Source organism: Colobus angolensis, unplaced genomic scaffold (assembly GCF_000951035.1).
Source record: "Colobus angolensis palliatus isolate OR3802 unplaced genomic scaffold, Cang.pa_1.0 Scaffold138, whole genome shotgun sequence".
NCBI classification, from domain to species: domain Eukaryota; kingdom Metazoa; phylum Chordata; class Mammalia; order Primates; family Cercopithecidae; genus Colobus; species Colobus angolensis.
In genome coordinates this window covers 2,273,550-2,292,149 of record NW_012114466.1, presented here as the reverse complement: position 1 = coordinate 2,292,149, position 18,600 = coordinate 2,273,550, and the positions used below count along the sequence as shown (strand labels likewise).

At 41.6% G+C, this 18,600-nt stretch overlaps 1 protein-coding gene across 1 annotated transcript in view; it reads right to left on the bottom strand.

Moving 5' to 3' along the window:
* Window positions 1-289: 289 nt before the first annotated feature.
* Window positions 290-18,600, bottom strand: part of SMC1B (structural maintenance of chromosomes 1B) — a 73,249-nt gene continuing 54,938 nt past the window's right edge. The window contains 8 exon segments of the mRNA XM_011934798.1: window positions 290-885; window positions 1,685-1,795; window positions 5,969-6,038; window positions 8,296-8,447; window positions 9,813-9,967; window positions 10,764-10,920; window positions 13,823-13,921; window positions 14,958-15,111. Coding sequence (XP_011790188.1) covers window positions 784-885; window positions 1,685-1,795; window positions 5,969-6,038; window positions 8,296-8,447; window positions 9,813-9,967; window positions 10,764-10,920; window positions 13,823-13,921; window positions 14,958-15,111 — 1,000 coding nt within the window. The 3' untranslated portion in view covers window positions 290-783.

The following is an 18,600-nucleotide window of genomic DNA, read 5'->3' as shown; positions in this document are numbered from 1 at the left end:
CCACCCACCTCAGCCTCCCAAAGTGCTGGGATTACCAGCGTGTGAGCTGCCATGCCCAGCCTGTCTTGTTCCATTTTGAAGTGGAAATGAAGTGGTGAAAGTGCAGCTTTCCTGCACATAACAACGTTTGTAAGTGGAGAAGTCAGTTGTCACTTGAGAAACTCTGTATTCTTCAATATTTCCATAACAGAAATTCTATTTAGAATTCGGATTGCATTGAAACAGATATAATTCAATTTCACCATTAAAGTATTTTTTGGCTTCTAAAATTCTACATTGGCGATATCTGAATTAGAACATTTTTTATTGATATTTTCAATACTAACATAGTTTCTCTGAAACCATTTCCCAAAAGCCAGGTTCAACAGTTTATTAACAATCTTATAACTAGTATGTTTAAAAACCAAAGAGTAGTTCCCTTCAAGATTACTTGGGTACAAGGCAAGGTCAGAGTGAAGATGAAGCCGAATTCAAAATTTTTCTAACCAGACTAGCTTATTTCAAAATAGAAGTTAGAATTAATAGTACAAAGTTGTACCTTTTGTTTGTTTTTTAAAAACTCATTTGACACCAGCTCTCACTGAAAACTTTCCCTACTAACTAGAAAGGGGTCTGAACACTCAACTGAAGTGAGCTACAGCCTCTTTGGCTACAGCAACTAAGGTTTCTCTTGCAGGGTGCACCATGCTGGTCATGCTTGCTGCAGAAGTCGTCTGTGGAGGAGCTGTGTGAGTATTAGAGTGGAAACTGAACAGTGATCGGGAGCCCGCTGCAGGGCTGCCCCTAGCGGGACTCTCCATGTCTCTTGTTGCTTTCTTGGCCTTCAGTGTCTGGATACTGAAGAAGATCTAGGGTCAAAATTCGGCTGAACATGCAGTCATCGTACTAAAATAGAAGACAGTTAAAAGTTCTCTTAATTAGGGAAAAAGTATTGTTAAAGTAAAATAAGAGCCATTAGTTAGTCTAGAATTGCATTTAAAAGGAATCTTCTTCAACCTAAAAAGATATCAGCATTTACATCGGTTGTGGGTTTTTTTGGTGTTACGTGGTAGGAGATTTTCCACTACTCATGCATTATATTTCCAGGTGGTCCCCTAACATTCTGTAGGCACAGGAAGGTAAAATTTTACCTTTGCTTAAAGGAAAATTCAGGAAGTAAATCCTAACTGTCCAAAACCATATGACCTGAACTAGTGGCTCTACTCCATGAGTTCAGATTAGTATTTTCAATGGCTTGAGAAAGGTGTGTTCACATTTTAGAAGTTACTATACAACTTGGAACTTCTAATGTATTTCTTTGTTTTGTCCTCAGATACTTTTGGAGGATAAATGGTTCCTTGCTCTACCATAGTGCATTTGTTTTTGGCTAAAACACTGAAACATTACAGAAATAAGTATAATGTTAACAGTTAGTGTAAATTAACATGGACTGTCATTTCACAAAACAAAACTACTTATTGTTCTGCAATTTTCCATTTGCTTTTTTCACTTAAAATATATCTTCAATCTCTATGTATTGTCTAGGAAAACACCAGTAGTTATTTTTAATCTTATTTGACTAAAAAATCATTTCAGCCTTAGACTCTATTTGCAAGTTTTCATTATAAAAGGAAAGCCCGGTGGCTGTCAGGGTCCTAAGGGAAGTTGGCAGTGGGTACACTCCTCCCCTCTGATTTATCTTTACCTCAGGATAGATGCCAATCAGTGCATCGGCTCTGGAGTAGAACTCTTCTTTTAGGGAGATGACTATCATCTGAAACTGGTCTTGAGTTTGCTCTTTGATGTAACTTGACACCTGGAAGAAATAAAAACACATTTCACTAGGAAGGAAAGGCCTTGTCTGGGCTCTGGGGACAGTAATTCTGCATGTCTCTGAGTCTGGTCAGTTTAGGTGACAAGGACTTATCCACCTTTCCAATAATTCAATAAATCCTCAACAACTGCAGAAATGGAAATAGATTCTAAAATGAGATGAACTTCATTAAACCTATGATCTAAAACTTTAAGAACATTTTAAAGAATAAAGCTCCAACTTAAGATGCTGTGGTGTAAATAGGTAATCAGCCTTTATAACAAGAAAAAAACTACCACTCGAAGTATTTTTTGAGGGTGAAAAAGGACTGGTATTTACACTTACAACCTCCAGGCCAGGCGCAGTGGCTCACGCCTGTAATCCCAGCACTTTGGGATCCACCCAAGGCGGGTGGATCACTGGAGGTCAGGAGTTCAAAACCAACCTGGCCAACATGGCGAACCCTGTCTCTATTAAAAATACAAAAAGTTAGGCAGGCATGGTGGCAGGCGGCTGTAATCTCAGCTACTTAGGAGGCTGAGGCAGGAAAATCCTTTGAACTCGGGAGGTGGAGGTTGCAGTGAGCCAAGATTGTGCCACTGCACTCCAGGCTGGGCGACAGGGTGAGAGACTCCATCTAACAACAACAGCAGCAAAAATCCAAAATAATTTCCATCTTCCTATTTTGCCAACTCAAAGCCTGAAAGAAAAACAGGGCAATTATGTATGTACTTGTAATCCATAATCAAGTCATTTGATTAGAGGTGAACTCTGGTTCCTTAAGGAAGCTCAATTCTAAGGAAATGAGAAGTGCAAAATGGACTCAATAGAGATGAGTCTTGGTGAACAAACTACTCAGAACTTGGACAGTGATAAACCCCAAGGAAAGAAAAACTACCAACAGTTTAACAAAGGTACTGCCAACTCCTGGGATTTCGCTGAGGGCCTAGAATGGGTCTTCTCCATGTGCACCAAAGATCCTGCGGACACAAGCTCTGGAAGTATTGGAATGGCAGCTTCCATTGAGGAATGAGTGGCCATGTTTTACATGAGAAAGGAAAGAAACTGCTCTATGAGGCTGAATTCATAGAAGGAACTTCCAGTATTAGAGGCAATGGTAGTAGCCACTATGACAGGGCTGAACAAAGGTCTTGGGCCCATAATAGGAAAAGAAGGGGAGACAGGATGCGAAGATGCAGGGCATGCATTTTTCCTGCAGAGTTACCTGTTGTAAATGTTGGGTGCCCTGATCACAAGAGGGAGTGAGGGTGCTTCATAGTTCCTCATACTGCATAACTGCTCATACTCAATTCAGCAACGGAATGTCAGAAAGATACATCTCAAAGGGATAATGCAATTCAGAGGTTTTAGTACACAGGATGGGTACTAACAAGAGTCTTAAGTAAGACCTAGTACCTGGAGATGCCACCAATGCAAACATCTAATTTTTCCTCAAACATAGATACCTTAAATGCAGCCAAGAAAAGATAGCCACAAGATTTCCCCTCACAGAATGTGGGATATAAAGTGCCAAAATTATCCTCCTAAGGGGAGATTTCTCCCAAATGAGTCAGCCATGGAGTCCAGTCATTTGATGCACACTCGCTGGCATTCAAGAGACAACTCAAGATGTTCTTCTGTTCCTATGTTTTCTTTCCCCAGCTACCATGAAGTTTCTGGCAGAGACTTTTTGGGGGTATGGAGTTGATGTGATATTCTTGTGTATCCTGTGCCATGTTAAAAATGCAGGGCCTTCAAGAGATTTTCTCAGATGAATACAACTTGAGAAATGCTCAAAGAACATTTATGCCATCAGAGCGTACCTCAGGTTGCAGCTACCCAGGCAATTCATGTGAGACTCAACAGAGTAAGAAATCAAGGAGGTCAGCTTCAGTGGTGCAGAACCTGCTGGGCAGTACCCCGAGGCTGCAAACATCTCTCAGGCTTGGGCTCCTTAACATCACTCACAAGACCAGGTTATAAACCCGAAATGCAATTTATTTCTTTTTTTCTTTTTAAATTTCTTTATAATAGAGGCAAGGTCTCACTACATTGCCCAGGCTGGTCTTGAACTCCTGAACTCAAGTGATCCTCCCGCTTTGGCCTCCCAAAGTGTTGGGATTACAGGCATGAGCCACCGCCCCTGTCCCAGAATGCCAATTTCTAAAAAAATGATGAGAAATACATATGTCAGCATGACCAGAGCAGCCACCTTGTAAGCAGCCGTTAATACAAAGCCTGGTCATTTCTAGAAGATGAATGGGCCTGGAATCAGAACCAGGAGACTCTAATTCACCCATCTCCAAGAATGAATGGCCCCAGTGGCAGAACCATGATACCGGGAACTCTGCAGGCCGATGCTACCCTTCCCCTGGGCAGTGTCAGGCACTGCCAGGATTTGCCTCCATCCTTTGTTCATGTTCCATAGCAGACCCCACTCTCATGTCCAAAATTCAATCTAGTCACCATCAACATGTGTGGGCTGAGAGCCCAGCTCTTTTAGGTGCGCTCTGAGTATCTACCCACTGATCCTTGAGTGCTGACTAAAGTTTCACTCCTAAGTGTGAAACTGTTCCTTAGTTCTCTCATTCTCTCAAAGACTGAAAACAGGATCATGCTCAAGTACAGTCAATTGCTGGATACATTTTGATAGAACTGGGGGGTAGGGCTAGCTTGGTGGCTGACGCCTGTAATCCCATCGCTTTGGGAGGTTGAAATGGGTAGATCCCTTGAGCCCAAGAGTTCGATACCAGCCTTGGCAACATGGTGAAACCCTGTTTCTAACAAAAACACAAAAATTAGCCAGTCTCATAACCTGGTCTCAAAATAAATAAATAGATTAAAATTTTTTTAAAAATGGGAACGTAGGATTTTAAACTTTAATTCTTTTGGAATTTATTTAGAGATGGTACTCATGGACTTTGTAAGTGGAGACTTAACAAGGCCCTGCCACAGGGCCTATTAGGGGTTCTCTAACTCCCAGTATCTGGATTTGGTGAGAAACCTGTCGTGCCAGCAGTGACACTGTTGGTCACGTACAGTGACCCTCATTTGACCCCCACATTGACTGTCCCATCAACTCTGGAAGGTCCCCTAAGCTTTGAATGAAAACTACCCTGAATCAACTTGTTTCAGATATTTATCTTAGATTTTAAAAGGACTAATTTTTTTTGTTTGTTTGTTTTTCTTTTTTCTGGAGTGCAGTGGCACAGTCTCGGCTCACTGCAATCTCTGTCTCTCAGGCTCAGGTGATCCTCCCACCTCAGCCTCTTGAGTAGCTGGGACCACAGATGTGTGCCACCATGCTCAGAAATTTTTTGTTGTTGTTGTTGAGGCGGAGTCTCGCTCTGCCGCCCAGGCTGGAGTGCTGTGGCCGGGTCTCAGCTCACTGCAAGCTCCGCCTCCCGGGTTTACGCCATTCTCCTGCCTCAGCCTCCTGAGTTGCTGGGACTACAGGCGCCCGCCACCTCGCCCGGCTGATTTTTTGTATTTTTTTTTAGTAGAGATGGGGTTTCACCGTGTTAGCCAGGATGGTCTCGATCTCCTGACCTCGTGATCCGCCCGTCTCGGCCTCCCAAAGTGTTGGGATTACAGGCTTGAGCCACCGCGCCTGGCCAGAAAATTTTTTTTTTTACACTTTTTGTAGGGACAAGGTCTCCTTATATTGCCCAGGCTGGTCTCAAACTCTTGGACTCAAGCAATCCACCCGCCTCAGCCTCCCAAAGTGCTAGGCTTACAGGCATGAGCCACCAAGCCCAGCCTACAAGGAATGATTTTTTATTTTATTTATTTATTTTTTTGAGACAGAGTCTCACTCTGTTACCCAGGCTGGAGTGCAGTGGCACAATCTCGGCTCACTGCAACCGCCGCCTCCTGGGTTCAAGCGATTCTCCTGCCTCAGCCTCCCGAGTAGCTGGGATTACAGGCGTGCACCACCACACCTGGCTAATTTTTGTATTTTTAGTAGAGACGGGGTTTCACCATGTTGGTCAGGCTGGTCTCGAACTCCTGACCTCAGGTGATCCGCCTGCCTCGACCTCCCAAAGTGCTGGGATTACAGGCGTGAGCCACTGCACCCGGCCCAGGGACTGATTTTTAATGAGCATTTTCTATTGCTTGCCTCACATGATCCTTGAATTGTAGACAATCTATTGAAAATGAAAAGCAGAAACTTACTTTGCCTATGTTAGTATTGTCTAGGGCTGCATCCACTTCATCTAAAACAAAGAATGGGGCAGGACGAAAACTAGAAAAAAATTACAATCAAGTAAGTTACAATTTTCTATCTGTTTTACAAAAGACTTGGAAGAAAAGATTAACAGTATTCAGAATAAATAAAACACACTCTTTTGGATATTTCTAAGTATTCAGTGACCTCTATGTTACTAAATCCAATGCTCAGTTATCAGTCCACATGTATGTGACCCATGCAAGGAGTATTTGGGGTTGGTCACTCTCTCCTCCTTGAAATACTGCTCTGTGACTTGTAGGGGGACATAGTCTACTTCCCCTCAGCCCCCGCAGAGTCTGCTGAGAACTCTTCATCTCTGTGCTTATCTAATCAACTCCCTTGGTGATTAAATCTGGCCTCAGGGTTTTAAATACCACCCAAATACTGATGGCTCCCACCCTTCTACCAATAATTCTAACCTGTCTCCTGAATTCTCACCTCAAATGTCCAACTACTTTCTCTACAATTCCATGTGGGTGTCTAATACATATCTCAAACTCATCTCAAAGCAAACTTCTCCCCTGCCCTCCAAACCTATTCCCTCCTGTGGTTTTCTCCATCTCAGTTAATGGCAGCTCTTATTACTCTAGTTGATTAGGTCAAAACCCACAGAGCCATCCCCTTCACATCTCTTCCTTCACACCCGTACCTGTCAGCAAATCCCGTCTGCACAACCATATCCTCTCACCCTGGCCCAATCGCCATCGCTATCTTTCACCTTCATTGTGACCAGTCTCAGCCCTGTGCCTGCCACTGCTGCACAGTCTATTCTCCATCCACGCTAGGCTCACTCTGGCCTTGGAGCCTTTTGCACTTGCTGTTGCTGATGTCTAAGAACATTCTTCCCTTAGCTGTCCACATGACCTGCTCCATTTATTCCTTCAAATCTTTGCTCAAATGTTACCTTCTGAAACAGACCTTCCCAGATGACTCTTTAATATTGCTAACCACTTCCCTGCCACTCACCATCTCCATTCCCTGCTTTTTTTCTCTACAGAACTTGTCACTTTCTAATATTCTCTATATTGGATAATTAGTTTACTAATTTACCTTATTATCTGCCTTCCCCAACTAAAATGAAGTATCTTCGAGGTAGGCATTTTGTTTTGTTCACAGCTGTCTCCCCAGTGCCTGCAGCAGCACCTGATACATAGTAACTAGTAAGTATCTGTTGACTAAATGGATGTGGGTGCCACTAGTCTGATTCTGCTCAGATGACTTGTTCAGAGCAGGCCTCCAGCTACTATGGTTTTCTCTTTTCCTTTCCTGTGGCAGCCTATTCCTTTTCCTTGTAGAGACCAGTAAAAAGTTGTCAAACTCTTGTATGTTTTTGTTCCTGGTCATGGAAATAGAGAAGCAGCAGCATCTCTATTTTACTGATTCTATTATATGTATATTTTTTGAGACAGAGTTTTGTTCTTTCACCTAGGCTAGCGTGCAGTGGTGTCATCACAGTTTATTGCAGCCTCGAACTCCTGGGCTCCAGCAATCCTTCCACCTCAGCCTCTGGGTAGCTGGGACTACAGACATGTGTCACCACATCTGGCTAACTTTTTTCTATTTTCTGTAGACACGGGGTCTCACTATGTTGCCCAGGTTCAGCATCTATACTTTAGATCTTCATCTAATATTCTGAATGTTGAAAGAGGCTAATTGCCTTAATTGTAGATAACTTTTTGTTTCTTGATTTGTTTTACAAAGAAACAGTTCCACCACCATCAGTGGAAATAAGGAGATTAAATACTTTTATAGAAGAAATACTTCAACATTCTTTACTAAGTAGCAGATCTCTAAATATTGACTAAGAAAATAATACACAAATTGGGATTTTTTTCAATCCTGATGTCACCTCTGGCCATTCCAAATATTTTTTCTTTCTAAAATGGAATAGCAGTAGCTATTGATAACAACAGAAATTGAATAAAAATCTGTCACTAACTAGCTGGGCATGGTAGCACGTGCCTGTGGTCCTGGCTACTCAGGTGACTGAGGCAGAAGGATCACTTGACCTGGGAGTTTGAGCCTAGCCTAGGCAACACAGCAAGTCTCTGTCTCCAAAAAAACAATAAAAATCTGAATTCTCTCCTAGATTTGCTGTCTAAAGTCTAAATTGTTGTAGGCCTAAAACATAATCTGAATTGTCTGGCTGAAGAAGATAGTTTTGTATCCCATTTGCTAAATATTAATAAAGACAATAGTTAATATGTCTTCTGTAGGAAGGTCCCCTTGGCTTCTGCCCTATATGAAAACTGAATAGCTTTTGTGACCTTACCTGTGCACGGCAAACAGGAGAGCCAAGGCTGCCACACACTTTTCTCCCCCTGACAAATTGTCCATTGGCATAAACCGTTTGCCTGGGGCCACACAGTTATAACTAATTCCCTCCAAGTAAGGTTCTTCAGGGTTCTCTGGGCTAAGAAATGCCTGAAACACATGTTGTTTATTTAGCAATATCAGAAAAGTAACTGATAAAGTTCAACTTGGAGTTTAACTGCAAAATACTCTATTGGTTAGCTTTTCTTCAATTTTGATGGAAAACTACCAATGCCTATAAATAATGTATTTGGTTCTACATGTAATCACAGAAAACAGGGTTGTCTGGATAGGCGGTAGACAGAAAACACTCTACCATACCCAGGGATCAGCCCTTTCCACCAGACTGCCAGTCCAACCTCAGAGGCACATGCCACAGTCTTACAAAACAGTCTTCATGCAATTCGCTCCCTGATACATTCATCGAACTTTTACTGAATACCTATTATGGGCCAGGAACTGTAGATACAGAGATGAATCTTGTTCTCAAAGAGTTAGGCATAGTGGCTCACACCTGTAATCCCAGCACTTTGGGAGACTGAGGCAGGCAGATCACTTGAGGTCAGGAGTTTGAGACAAGCCTGGCCAACATGGTGAAACCCTGTCTCTACTAAAAATACAAACATTAGCCAGGCTTATTGGTGTGTGCCTGTAATCCCAGCTACAAGGGAGTCTGAGACACTTGAACCCGGGAGGCATAGGTTTCAGTGAGCCGAGATCGCACCACTGCACTCCAGCCTGGGCAACAGAGGGGGACTCTGTCTCAAAAAAAAAAAAAAAGAAGAAAGAAGGAAAAAAAAAAAGGAGTTAATGGGTTTTAGTCTTACTTTACTGAAAATCAGTTATTTTCAGTTGAAGTTCTAAATATCTGATCCAGGATCACCTTTTAGTCATAAAAGAACATAAGAAAACAAAAGCAGAACAGGTACGTAAGCCCCGACCTACATCTTTATTTCACATCCAATTCCACGAGTATTTGCTATGGATATTGATAATGGAATGGGAGTGGTTATCATTAAAAGGGTCATATCTGAATTTGAACCCTGCCTTTAGTTCTTTTCCTCTCTTTTGTTACTCTGGTCAACTCCACAGATGAACCATCTTCCCAGGATCCTCTAGTATTCCACATTTACCACAGAAACCAACAGTTCTATACAATCAAATTAGTACCAGACTACAGAATTTTGGAACTAAAAGAGAATTTGGAAACCAAATGATTGAGTCCATTCATTTTTTGGATGAAGAAACAGACCCAGAGAGGTTTTGACTTGTCCACACTGAATAGTGTGGAGTGAACGGGATCTACAACGCAGGTCATTAGATAACCACTCTTCATGAACTGACTTTGCCCCATGAGTGAGTTGCTCAAATAATGTGGCAGCGGTTATTTATTTCCCACCAAAAAAAAAAAACAAAAAAAACCCACCACCAGTAACACAGATTTCCCACTAGTATTGGAGGATGAAAGATACATACTTGGGCACTGTCGTTTCTGCAGAGCTTCTTGTAGATTTGGTCAATTGAGACTGAGACATGCTCAAAACACTGGGTGAAAAGATCGTATCTCCTTTTTTTCACTTGTTCAAACTCTTGCCTACACATTCTGGCTTCCTTTCTGCTGGCCTCAAAAGCTAAAAGAGAATCAATGTTCTTTATTTTAGAGACCACTGAGGAGGTTCTTTTACTTAAACTGTAAAGCATAAAATATTTTTTAAATTGGATTTGAGTTTGGATCTCTTGAGTAAGGTACCTTCAAAATACCTAAACTACTATTAATTCCAAGAGAATAGCTCTTAGAATTGATGAGTCTCTTTTCCAGTAGGGCTAATTACTAAATAATATTGACAAGTTCTGATAGGGTATTTATTTATTTATTCAGAGACGGAGTCTTGCTCTGTTGCTCAGGCTGAAGTGCAGTGGCGTGATCTCGGCTCACTGCAGCCTCTACCTCCCACGTTCAAGTGATTCTCCTGCCTCAGCCTCCCGAGTAGCTGGGACTACAGGCATGTGCCACCACACCCAGTTAATTTTTGTATATTTAGTAGACATGGGGTTTTACCATGTTGACCAGGCTGGTCTTGAACTCCTGACCTCAGGTGATCCACCCACCTCAGCCTCCCAAAGTGCTGGGATTACAGACGTGAGCCACCGCGCCCAGCCTGATAGAGTATTTATTATGTCAATTTTGTTGGTGTGAAAAAAATATATGTGTTTTAAAATCACCAATAAACCTGGTTTTAAATTAAAGCAAAACACTTCAAAAAGGAAACAATAAATGATTCAGTATTAAAAGCACACATTAATATAAGACCACAGAGGAAAAAATCTACAACAAAAAGGGACAACAGAGGGGAGATTGTTGGCAAATGTTATAGAAATCAAAACACCCATGAATATAATCTTGTTAGTGACTAAACTCAATTTTACCATCTGTGGATTCTTGAAACTTGTCTCTGACAGTCTTTAGGTTCTCCTGTGCTCGCAGGTTTGGGGCTGCTGTTTTCAGTAAGGTATCTTCCTGGGATGCTACTTGCTGCAGTAAGAGCCTAAGGTGGGCCTCGATTTCTTGATCAGACTGTAGAGCCTATTATGGGCAAAGAACAACACTGACTGGCATGGCATGCCTTCTACATCCAGCAAGGTAGGGTGTGTGTGGGGCCCTTCACCATCTGGACCCCCCAGGTCCTGTCATCCACTCCTTCTCTCCCCAAAGCCCTCTCTGAGCCCGGGAGGTGCAGTCCTGCTGCAATACTTGTAGCTTCCTGAATCGGCTGTGCTCTTTTCTTGGAACACATTTCAGCTCATTTTTTTAATCTGGCTAAAAAGCAACAATTTATACTTCACCTTCATTTATTTAAAAATATTCATAATCTACTATGTATTACACTGAAGATTCAATGATGGAAGCTATTCAGTCTTTGCCTGATCCACCCGCCTCGGCCTCCCAAAGTGCTGGGATTATAGGCGTGAGCCACCGCACCTGGCCTCCATTTTTTCTTTTAATGCAGCACATGCTTTTGACCAGGTAGATCCACTTCTCCCTCCTGGATCCCATGTACTTAGACTTAGAGGCAGGGCCTGCTTGGTTTAAAGTAAAGTTCACCATCCTCCTCCCTCTACAGTGATTGGTTCAGCAATGAATATGTGACCCCATTCAGGCAACTGTGATGAGGGGACAATTGCTGGGGCTTTGTAGGTAAAACCTTTCTTCAGTTTTAGAAAAGCATGTAAACCAAAGAGTATCTGAGATAGGTCTCAGTCAATTTAGTTTATTTTACCAAGGTTAAGGACATGCCCCAGAGAGAAGTCTGTGCCTTTCTCCAAAGATGATTTTGAGGGCTTTGATATTTAAGGGGGAAAAGCAGGCAGAAGCAAGAGGAAGTATATGGTCACATCACTGAATCCATATGTTGCAAGAGAAAAGTAGGTAGGAAACAGTCAATTATGTATTCACCTCATGCTCAGTAAATTAGCACTTTACCATAAGATGAAAAACCACAAATATCTCCCCACGGAGTCTCTACCTGGGGAGATACTTAATTTTTTTTTTTGAAACTGAGTCTCTCTCTGTCACCCTGGCTGGAGTGCAGTGGCACGATCTTGGCTCACTGCAACCTCCACATCTCAGGCTCAAGCAATTCTCCTGCCTCAACCTCCTGAGTAGCTGGGATTACAGGCATATGCCACCATGCCTGGCTAATTTTTGTATTTTTAGTGGAGACAGGGTTTCGTCATGTTGGCCAGGCTGGTCTGGAACTCCTGACTTCAGGTGACCTGCCTACGTTGGCCTCCCAAAGTACTGGGATTACAGGCATGAGCCACCACACCTGGCCTGATACTTAATTTTTTATATGTAGCTCTCTGCTTAGGAACAAAAGGAAAGGCAGTTTTTTGCATGACTCAGCTTTCAGCCTAATTTCTTTCTCTTGGTATAGTGAATTGGGGTCCAAGTTTTCATTTTCCTTTCACTAGTACCACTACAAAAGACAGCTTCTTTCTTCTCTGAAGGTTGCAGCTGTGTGGCTGGAAAGCCAAGAATAGCTGCGCTCATTTTGCCTTCAGGAGAGAAGCAGCTTCAGAATGAAGCCAATGCCCAAAGACATGTATGGCTACAGGGATGACTGGGAAACAGAGCCAGAGCTGCTCAAAGGCACGGAATTAAGTTAAATTACAGCTGGAGTCCAGCTCTGTGCTCTGCAACTGTGAAGGGTGTGCCACACCATCACCTACAATCCTGAGAGAGGCCTGTGTCTACCGAGGGTACTGCAGTGGGATGCCAGCAGAGCAAATTTGGGATGCTGGAGTAAGTAGTTGGTTACTTTTGTTTATTGAAGGACTTCTCAAAAACTTTAATATCCATTGTGAATCTCTTCCCTTCCCAAGAAGGGAAAAGACTTTCTCAAAAAGTAACCACAGAAACTTTTCTTCTTTGTCTAGACATTTCATGATACCAGTGTTCTACACAACACAGTCAGAAATGCTGACATAAACATTTTTTAAAGTAACCAATATATTTACTGCTATTTTGTGATAACATGATACAATAAATATATATTTGGTTTTCATCCCAGTTCTAGGCACAGTATACCTAAAACATCTGCAATTTCCTGAGTGGTAGGAGTGAGAGGGGCATCTTTTATTATTCATGATAAGCCCCTTTCAATCATACCTAATGAGCTGACTATTGGAAGATGGGGACTATTGCAAGAGGAACCAACCAGGTGATTGGAGGGCTGGAACCTTCAGCCCCTCTTCTCTAAGGAGGTGGGGGAGAAAGGCTGAAGATTGAGTCTGGATCACCAATTGCCCATGATTTATTAATCATGTATGTAATGAAGCTCCCATAAGAATCCATAAACAGTAGGTTGTGAAGAGCTTCCAGGTTGGTGACCACACAAGAGATGCTGGGAGGGTGACAAGCCTGGAGAAGGCATGAGATAGGGCATGGATGCTTTCTCATACCTAGTCCTATGTATCTCGTCCATTTGGCTGTTCCATGAATTGTAGCCTTTAAAAATGGACTGGTTAATGTAAATGAAGTATTCCCCTGAGTTCTATGAGCCATTCTAGCAAATTATCAAATCTGTGGAAGGGGTTGTGGAAACTCCTGATTTACAGCCAACTGGCCATAAGTCTGGGAGGCCTGGACTTGTGATTGGCATCTGAAGAGTGGCCGGTCTTGTGGGACTGAGCCATGACCTTGTGGGATCTGATGCTAACTGCAGGTAGACAGTGTCAGAATTGAACTGGATTGCAGAATACCCACTTGGTATTCAAAGAATTAGAGAACTGCTTGGTGTGGGAGAGACCCACAATTTGGTGTCAGAAGTTTCATGATTATACTGTTTTTCCGTTATATATTTCTTTCAAAACCATTAGGAAATCTTTTTTAAAAAAATCTCAATTCTATCTTCCAAAAATGATTCTGTAATATTTAAATATTCCATATTACTGTGAGTGATAAACAACAGAAAGCTTTCCCTTACCTTCAAATCCTCATTTAGAGAGCTGTAGTCTACTTCAAAGGCTTCTTCTTTTTCATAGATATCGATTGTGGCCTGGGTACCTTCTGCTTCAGTTCCCATCTGAAAAATACGTGAACACATACATTTGTTGATTAAGTTTGTTGTCTTACATAGGAGTGGTTCATGGCATTCCAAAAACAATTACAATAGTAACATCAAAGATCCCTTATCACAGATCACCTTAACAGATATATAATAATAAAAAAGTTTGAAAGATTTAGAGTTATCAAAATGTCACACAGAGACCCAGAAAAGTGAGCAGATGCTGTTGGAAAAACGGTACCAACAGACTTTCTCAACATGGGGTTACCACAAACCTTCAATATGTAAAACAAAAACAAAAACAAAAACAAAAACAAAAAACCCTGCAATATCTGTGAAGCACAATAAAATGAGGCATGCATGTATATGGGAGGATGTGCATAGGTTATATACCAAAACTATGCCATTTTAGGTAAAAGACTTCAGCATCCTTAGTTTTTGGTATACATGGGGGATCCTGGAACTATCCCTGTGGATACCAAGGAATGACTGTACTTCCAGCCAATCTAAAGTGTCCTGTATAATCCAAATGTGGTGAAAAAGAAAGAAAAAAGGCCAACAGGGAAATGTTAGTGAGGCTTGGTTTTATCTTGTGATTTCTTTGGTGTCCATTCTTGCCTCTTCCTTTTCCCTCACCACCTAGAGATACTCAGTAGGGCATGTTTCTTCCGAGAAGGACCTCCATACAACTGCTGGAGAAGGTGCAGAGCAAGAACCACCCCCTCCACATGATGTAAAATGTTATGAGAGTCCAGGGAACTGCCCAAGCGGCAGATGATCTGCACACTGCCTGTGGCTCATTGTGCAAAAACATTCTTAACTCCAACAACTTTAATTCTCTGATTTCTCTTGGGTATCTAATACGTAGGTAAGAAACATGGGTTCATCCTGTGGCCCTAGTCCTCTGAGATGACAGTCATTTTGCCCTTTTTCCCTCCTAGGAGATGTCTTCACCATCCCTAAAGGGGCTACAGAACAAGAGAAAGAATAAGCAAAGGGCAATGCATTAAGTTCCACACAATGGCACATATTTTACAGTCATTTGCTAGAATACCTCCACTTCAATGATGTCATCCAGTGACCCGAACAAAAGGATTATCTCAATGTCTTGCACTTTGCAATCAAGCAGCAAGTTATGCTTCTCTAATCGTTTCTGTTCCAGAGAAGTTTGAGTAATTACAACTTCTTTTTGCAACTTCCCCACTTCCCTGTAATTACACCGATATGAAAAAGTAATGTTACTCATTATATAACACTGCACCAAGGAAGAAAAATGTATGCTATAAACTTATATGAAAAAAAGATTATTCCTGTGAGTGCTGTAAGTTCTAGAATCCTCTCACTGATGCTTGTAATTTAATTGTTAACACTCCTGAGAAAGGTCATGAATATACTCAGTTAATCTAAGGGAGCATTTTCCACTAATACATGTTACTGATTTAATCAAGATTACCAAAGACAGTGCTTTCCTAGTTACTTTATTTTTAAATCTGAGCAATGTTTCAAGCTGCAATTCTCACTCAAATATAAGCTCCACATTTTAGATCTCAAACCAAGATAAATAGTCTCTTAGCAAAAGAAATCTGTTGCCAGGTAAGTCATATACACTTAATAATCTGGTTTCTTTACTACCACTACCACTAATGTAGTAATGCCTTCTATCTGAAAATAAGGGCTTGGGTTTTACTAATCGAAATTATATGGGATTTTTAAAAGAACTGGAAAGAGGACCAAAAGAAAATGGAAAAAAAAAAAAAAAGAAGAAAGAAGGAAAAAAAAAAAGGAGTTAATGGGTTTTAGTCTTACTTTACTGAAAATAAGTTATTTTCAGTTGAAGTTCTAAATATCTGATCCAGGATCACCTTTTAGTCATAAAAGAACATAAGAAAACAAAAGCAGAACAGGTACGTAAGCCCCGACCTACATCTTTATTTCACATCCAATTCCACGAGTATTTGCTATGGATATTGATAATGGAATGGGAGTGGTTATCATTAAAAGGGTCATATCTGAATTTGAACCCTGCCTTTAGTTCTTTTCCTCTCTTTTGTTACTCTGGTCAACTCCACAGATGAACCATCTTCCCAGGATCCTCTAGTATTCCACATTTACCACAGAAACCAACAGTTCTATACAATCAAATTAGTACCAGACTACAGAATTTTGGAACTAAAAGAGAATTTGGAAACCAAATGATTGAGTCCATTCATTTTTTGGATGAAGAAACAGACCCAGAGAGGTTTTGACTTGTCCACACTGAATAGTGTGGAGTGAACGGGATCTACAACGCAGGTCATTAGATAACCACTCTTCATGAACTGACTTTGCCCCATGAGTGAGTTGCTCAAATAATGTGGCAGCGGTTATTTATTTCCCACCAAAAAAAAAAAACAAAAAAAACCCACCACCAGTAACACAGATTTCCCACTAGTATTGGAGGATGAAAGATACATACTTGGGCACTGTCGTTTCTGCAGAGCTTCTTGTAGATTTGGTCAATTGAGACTGAGACATGCTCAAAACACTGGGTGAAAAGATCGTATCTCCTTTTTTTCACTTGTTCAAACTCTTGCCTACACATTCTGGCTTCCTTTCTGCTGGCCTCAAAAGCTAAAAGAGAATCAATGTTCTTTATTTTAGAGACCACTGAGGAGGTTCTTTTACTTAAACTGTAAAGCATAAAATATTTTTTAAATTGGATTTGAGTTTGGATCTCTTGAGTAAGGTACCTTCAAAATACCTAAACTACTATTAATTCCAAGAGAATAGCTCTTAGAATTGATGAGTCTCTTTTCCAGTAGGGCTAATTACTAAATAATATTGACAAGTTCTGATAGGGTATTTATTTATTTATTCAGAGACGGAGTCTTGCTCTGTTGCTCAGGCTGAAGTGCAGTGGCGTGATCTCGGCTCACTGCAGCCTCTACCTCCCACGTTCAAGTGATTCTCCTGCCTCAGCCTCCCGAGTAGCTGGGACTACAGGCATGTGCCACCACACCCAGTTAATTTTTGTATATTTAGTAGACATGGGGTTTTACCATGTTGACCAGGCTGGTCTTGAACTCCTGACCTCAGGTGATCCACCCACCTCAGCCTCCCAAAGTGCTGGGATTACAGACGTGAGCCACCGCGCCCAGCCTGATAGAGTATTTATTATGTCAATTTTGTTGGTGTGAAAAAAATATATGTGTTTTAAAATCACCAATAAACCTGGTTTTAAATTAAAGCAAAACACTTCAAAAAGGAAACAATAAATGATTCAGTATTAAAAGCACACATTAATATAAGACCACAGAGGAAAAAATCTACAACAAAAAGGGACAACAGAGGGGAGATTGTTGGCAAATGTTATAGAAATCAAAACACCCATGAATATAATCTTGTTAGTGACTAAACTCAATTTTACCATCTGTGGATTCTTGAAACTTGTCTCTGACAGTCTTTAGGTTCTCCTGTGCTCGCAGGTTTGGGGCTGCTGTTTTCAGTAAGGTATCTTCCTGGGATGCTACTTGCTGCAGTAAGAGCCTAAGGTGGGCCTCGATTTCTTGATCAGACTGTAGAGCCTATTATGGGCAAAGAACAACACTGACTGGCATGGCATGCCTTCTACATCCAGCAAGGTAGGGTGTGTGTGGGGCCCTTCACCATCTGGACCCCCCAGGTCCTGTCATCCACTCCTTCTCTCCCCAAAGCCCTCTCTGAGCCCGGGAGGTGCAGTCCTGCTGCAATACTTGTAGCTTCCTGAATCGGCTGTGCTCTTTTCTTGGAACACATTTCAGCTCATTTTTTTAATCTGGCTAAAAAGCAACAATTTATACTTCACCTTCATTTATTTAAAAATATTCATAATCTACTATGTATTACACTGAAGATTCAATGATGGAAGCTATTCAGTCTTTGCCTGATCCACCCGCCTCGGCCTCCCAAAGTGCTGGGATTATAGGCGTGAGCCACCGCACCTGGCCTCCATTTTTTCTTTTAATGCAGCACATGCTTTTGACCAGGTAGATCCACTTCTCCCTCCTGGATCCCATGTACTTAGACTTAGAGGCAGGGCCTGCTTGGTTTAAAGTAAAGTTCACCATCCTCCTCCCTCTACAGTGATTGGTTCAGCAATGAATATGTGACCCCATTCAGGCAACTGTGATGAGGGGACAATTGCTGGGGCTTTGTAGGTAAAACCTTTCTTCAGTTTTAGAAAAGCATGTAAACCAAAGAGTATCTGAGATAGGTCTCAGTCAATTTAGTTTATTTTACCAAGGTTAAGGACATGCCCCAGAGAGAAGTCTGTGCCTTTCTCCAAAGATGATTTTGAGGGCTTTGATATTTAAGGGGGAAAAGCAGGCAGAAGCAAGAGGAAGTATATGGTCACATCACTGAATCCATATGTTGCAAGAGAAAAGTAGGTAGGAAACAGTCAATTATGTATTCACCTCATGCTCAGTAAATTAGCACTTTACCATAAGATGAAAAACCACAAATATCTCCCCACGGAGTCTCTACCTGGGGAGATACTTAATTTTTTTTTTTGAAACTGAGTCTCTCTCTGTCACCCTGGCTGGAGTGCAGTGGCACGATCTTGGCTCACTGCAACCTCCACATCTCAGGCTCAAGCAATTCTCCTGCCTCAACCTCCTGAGTAGCTGGGATTACAGGCATATGCCACTGTGCCTGGCTAATTTTTTTTTTTTTTTTAG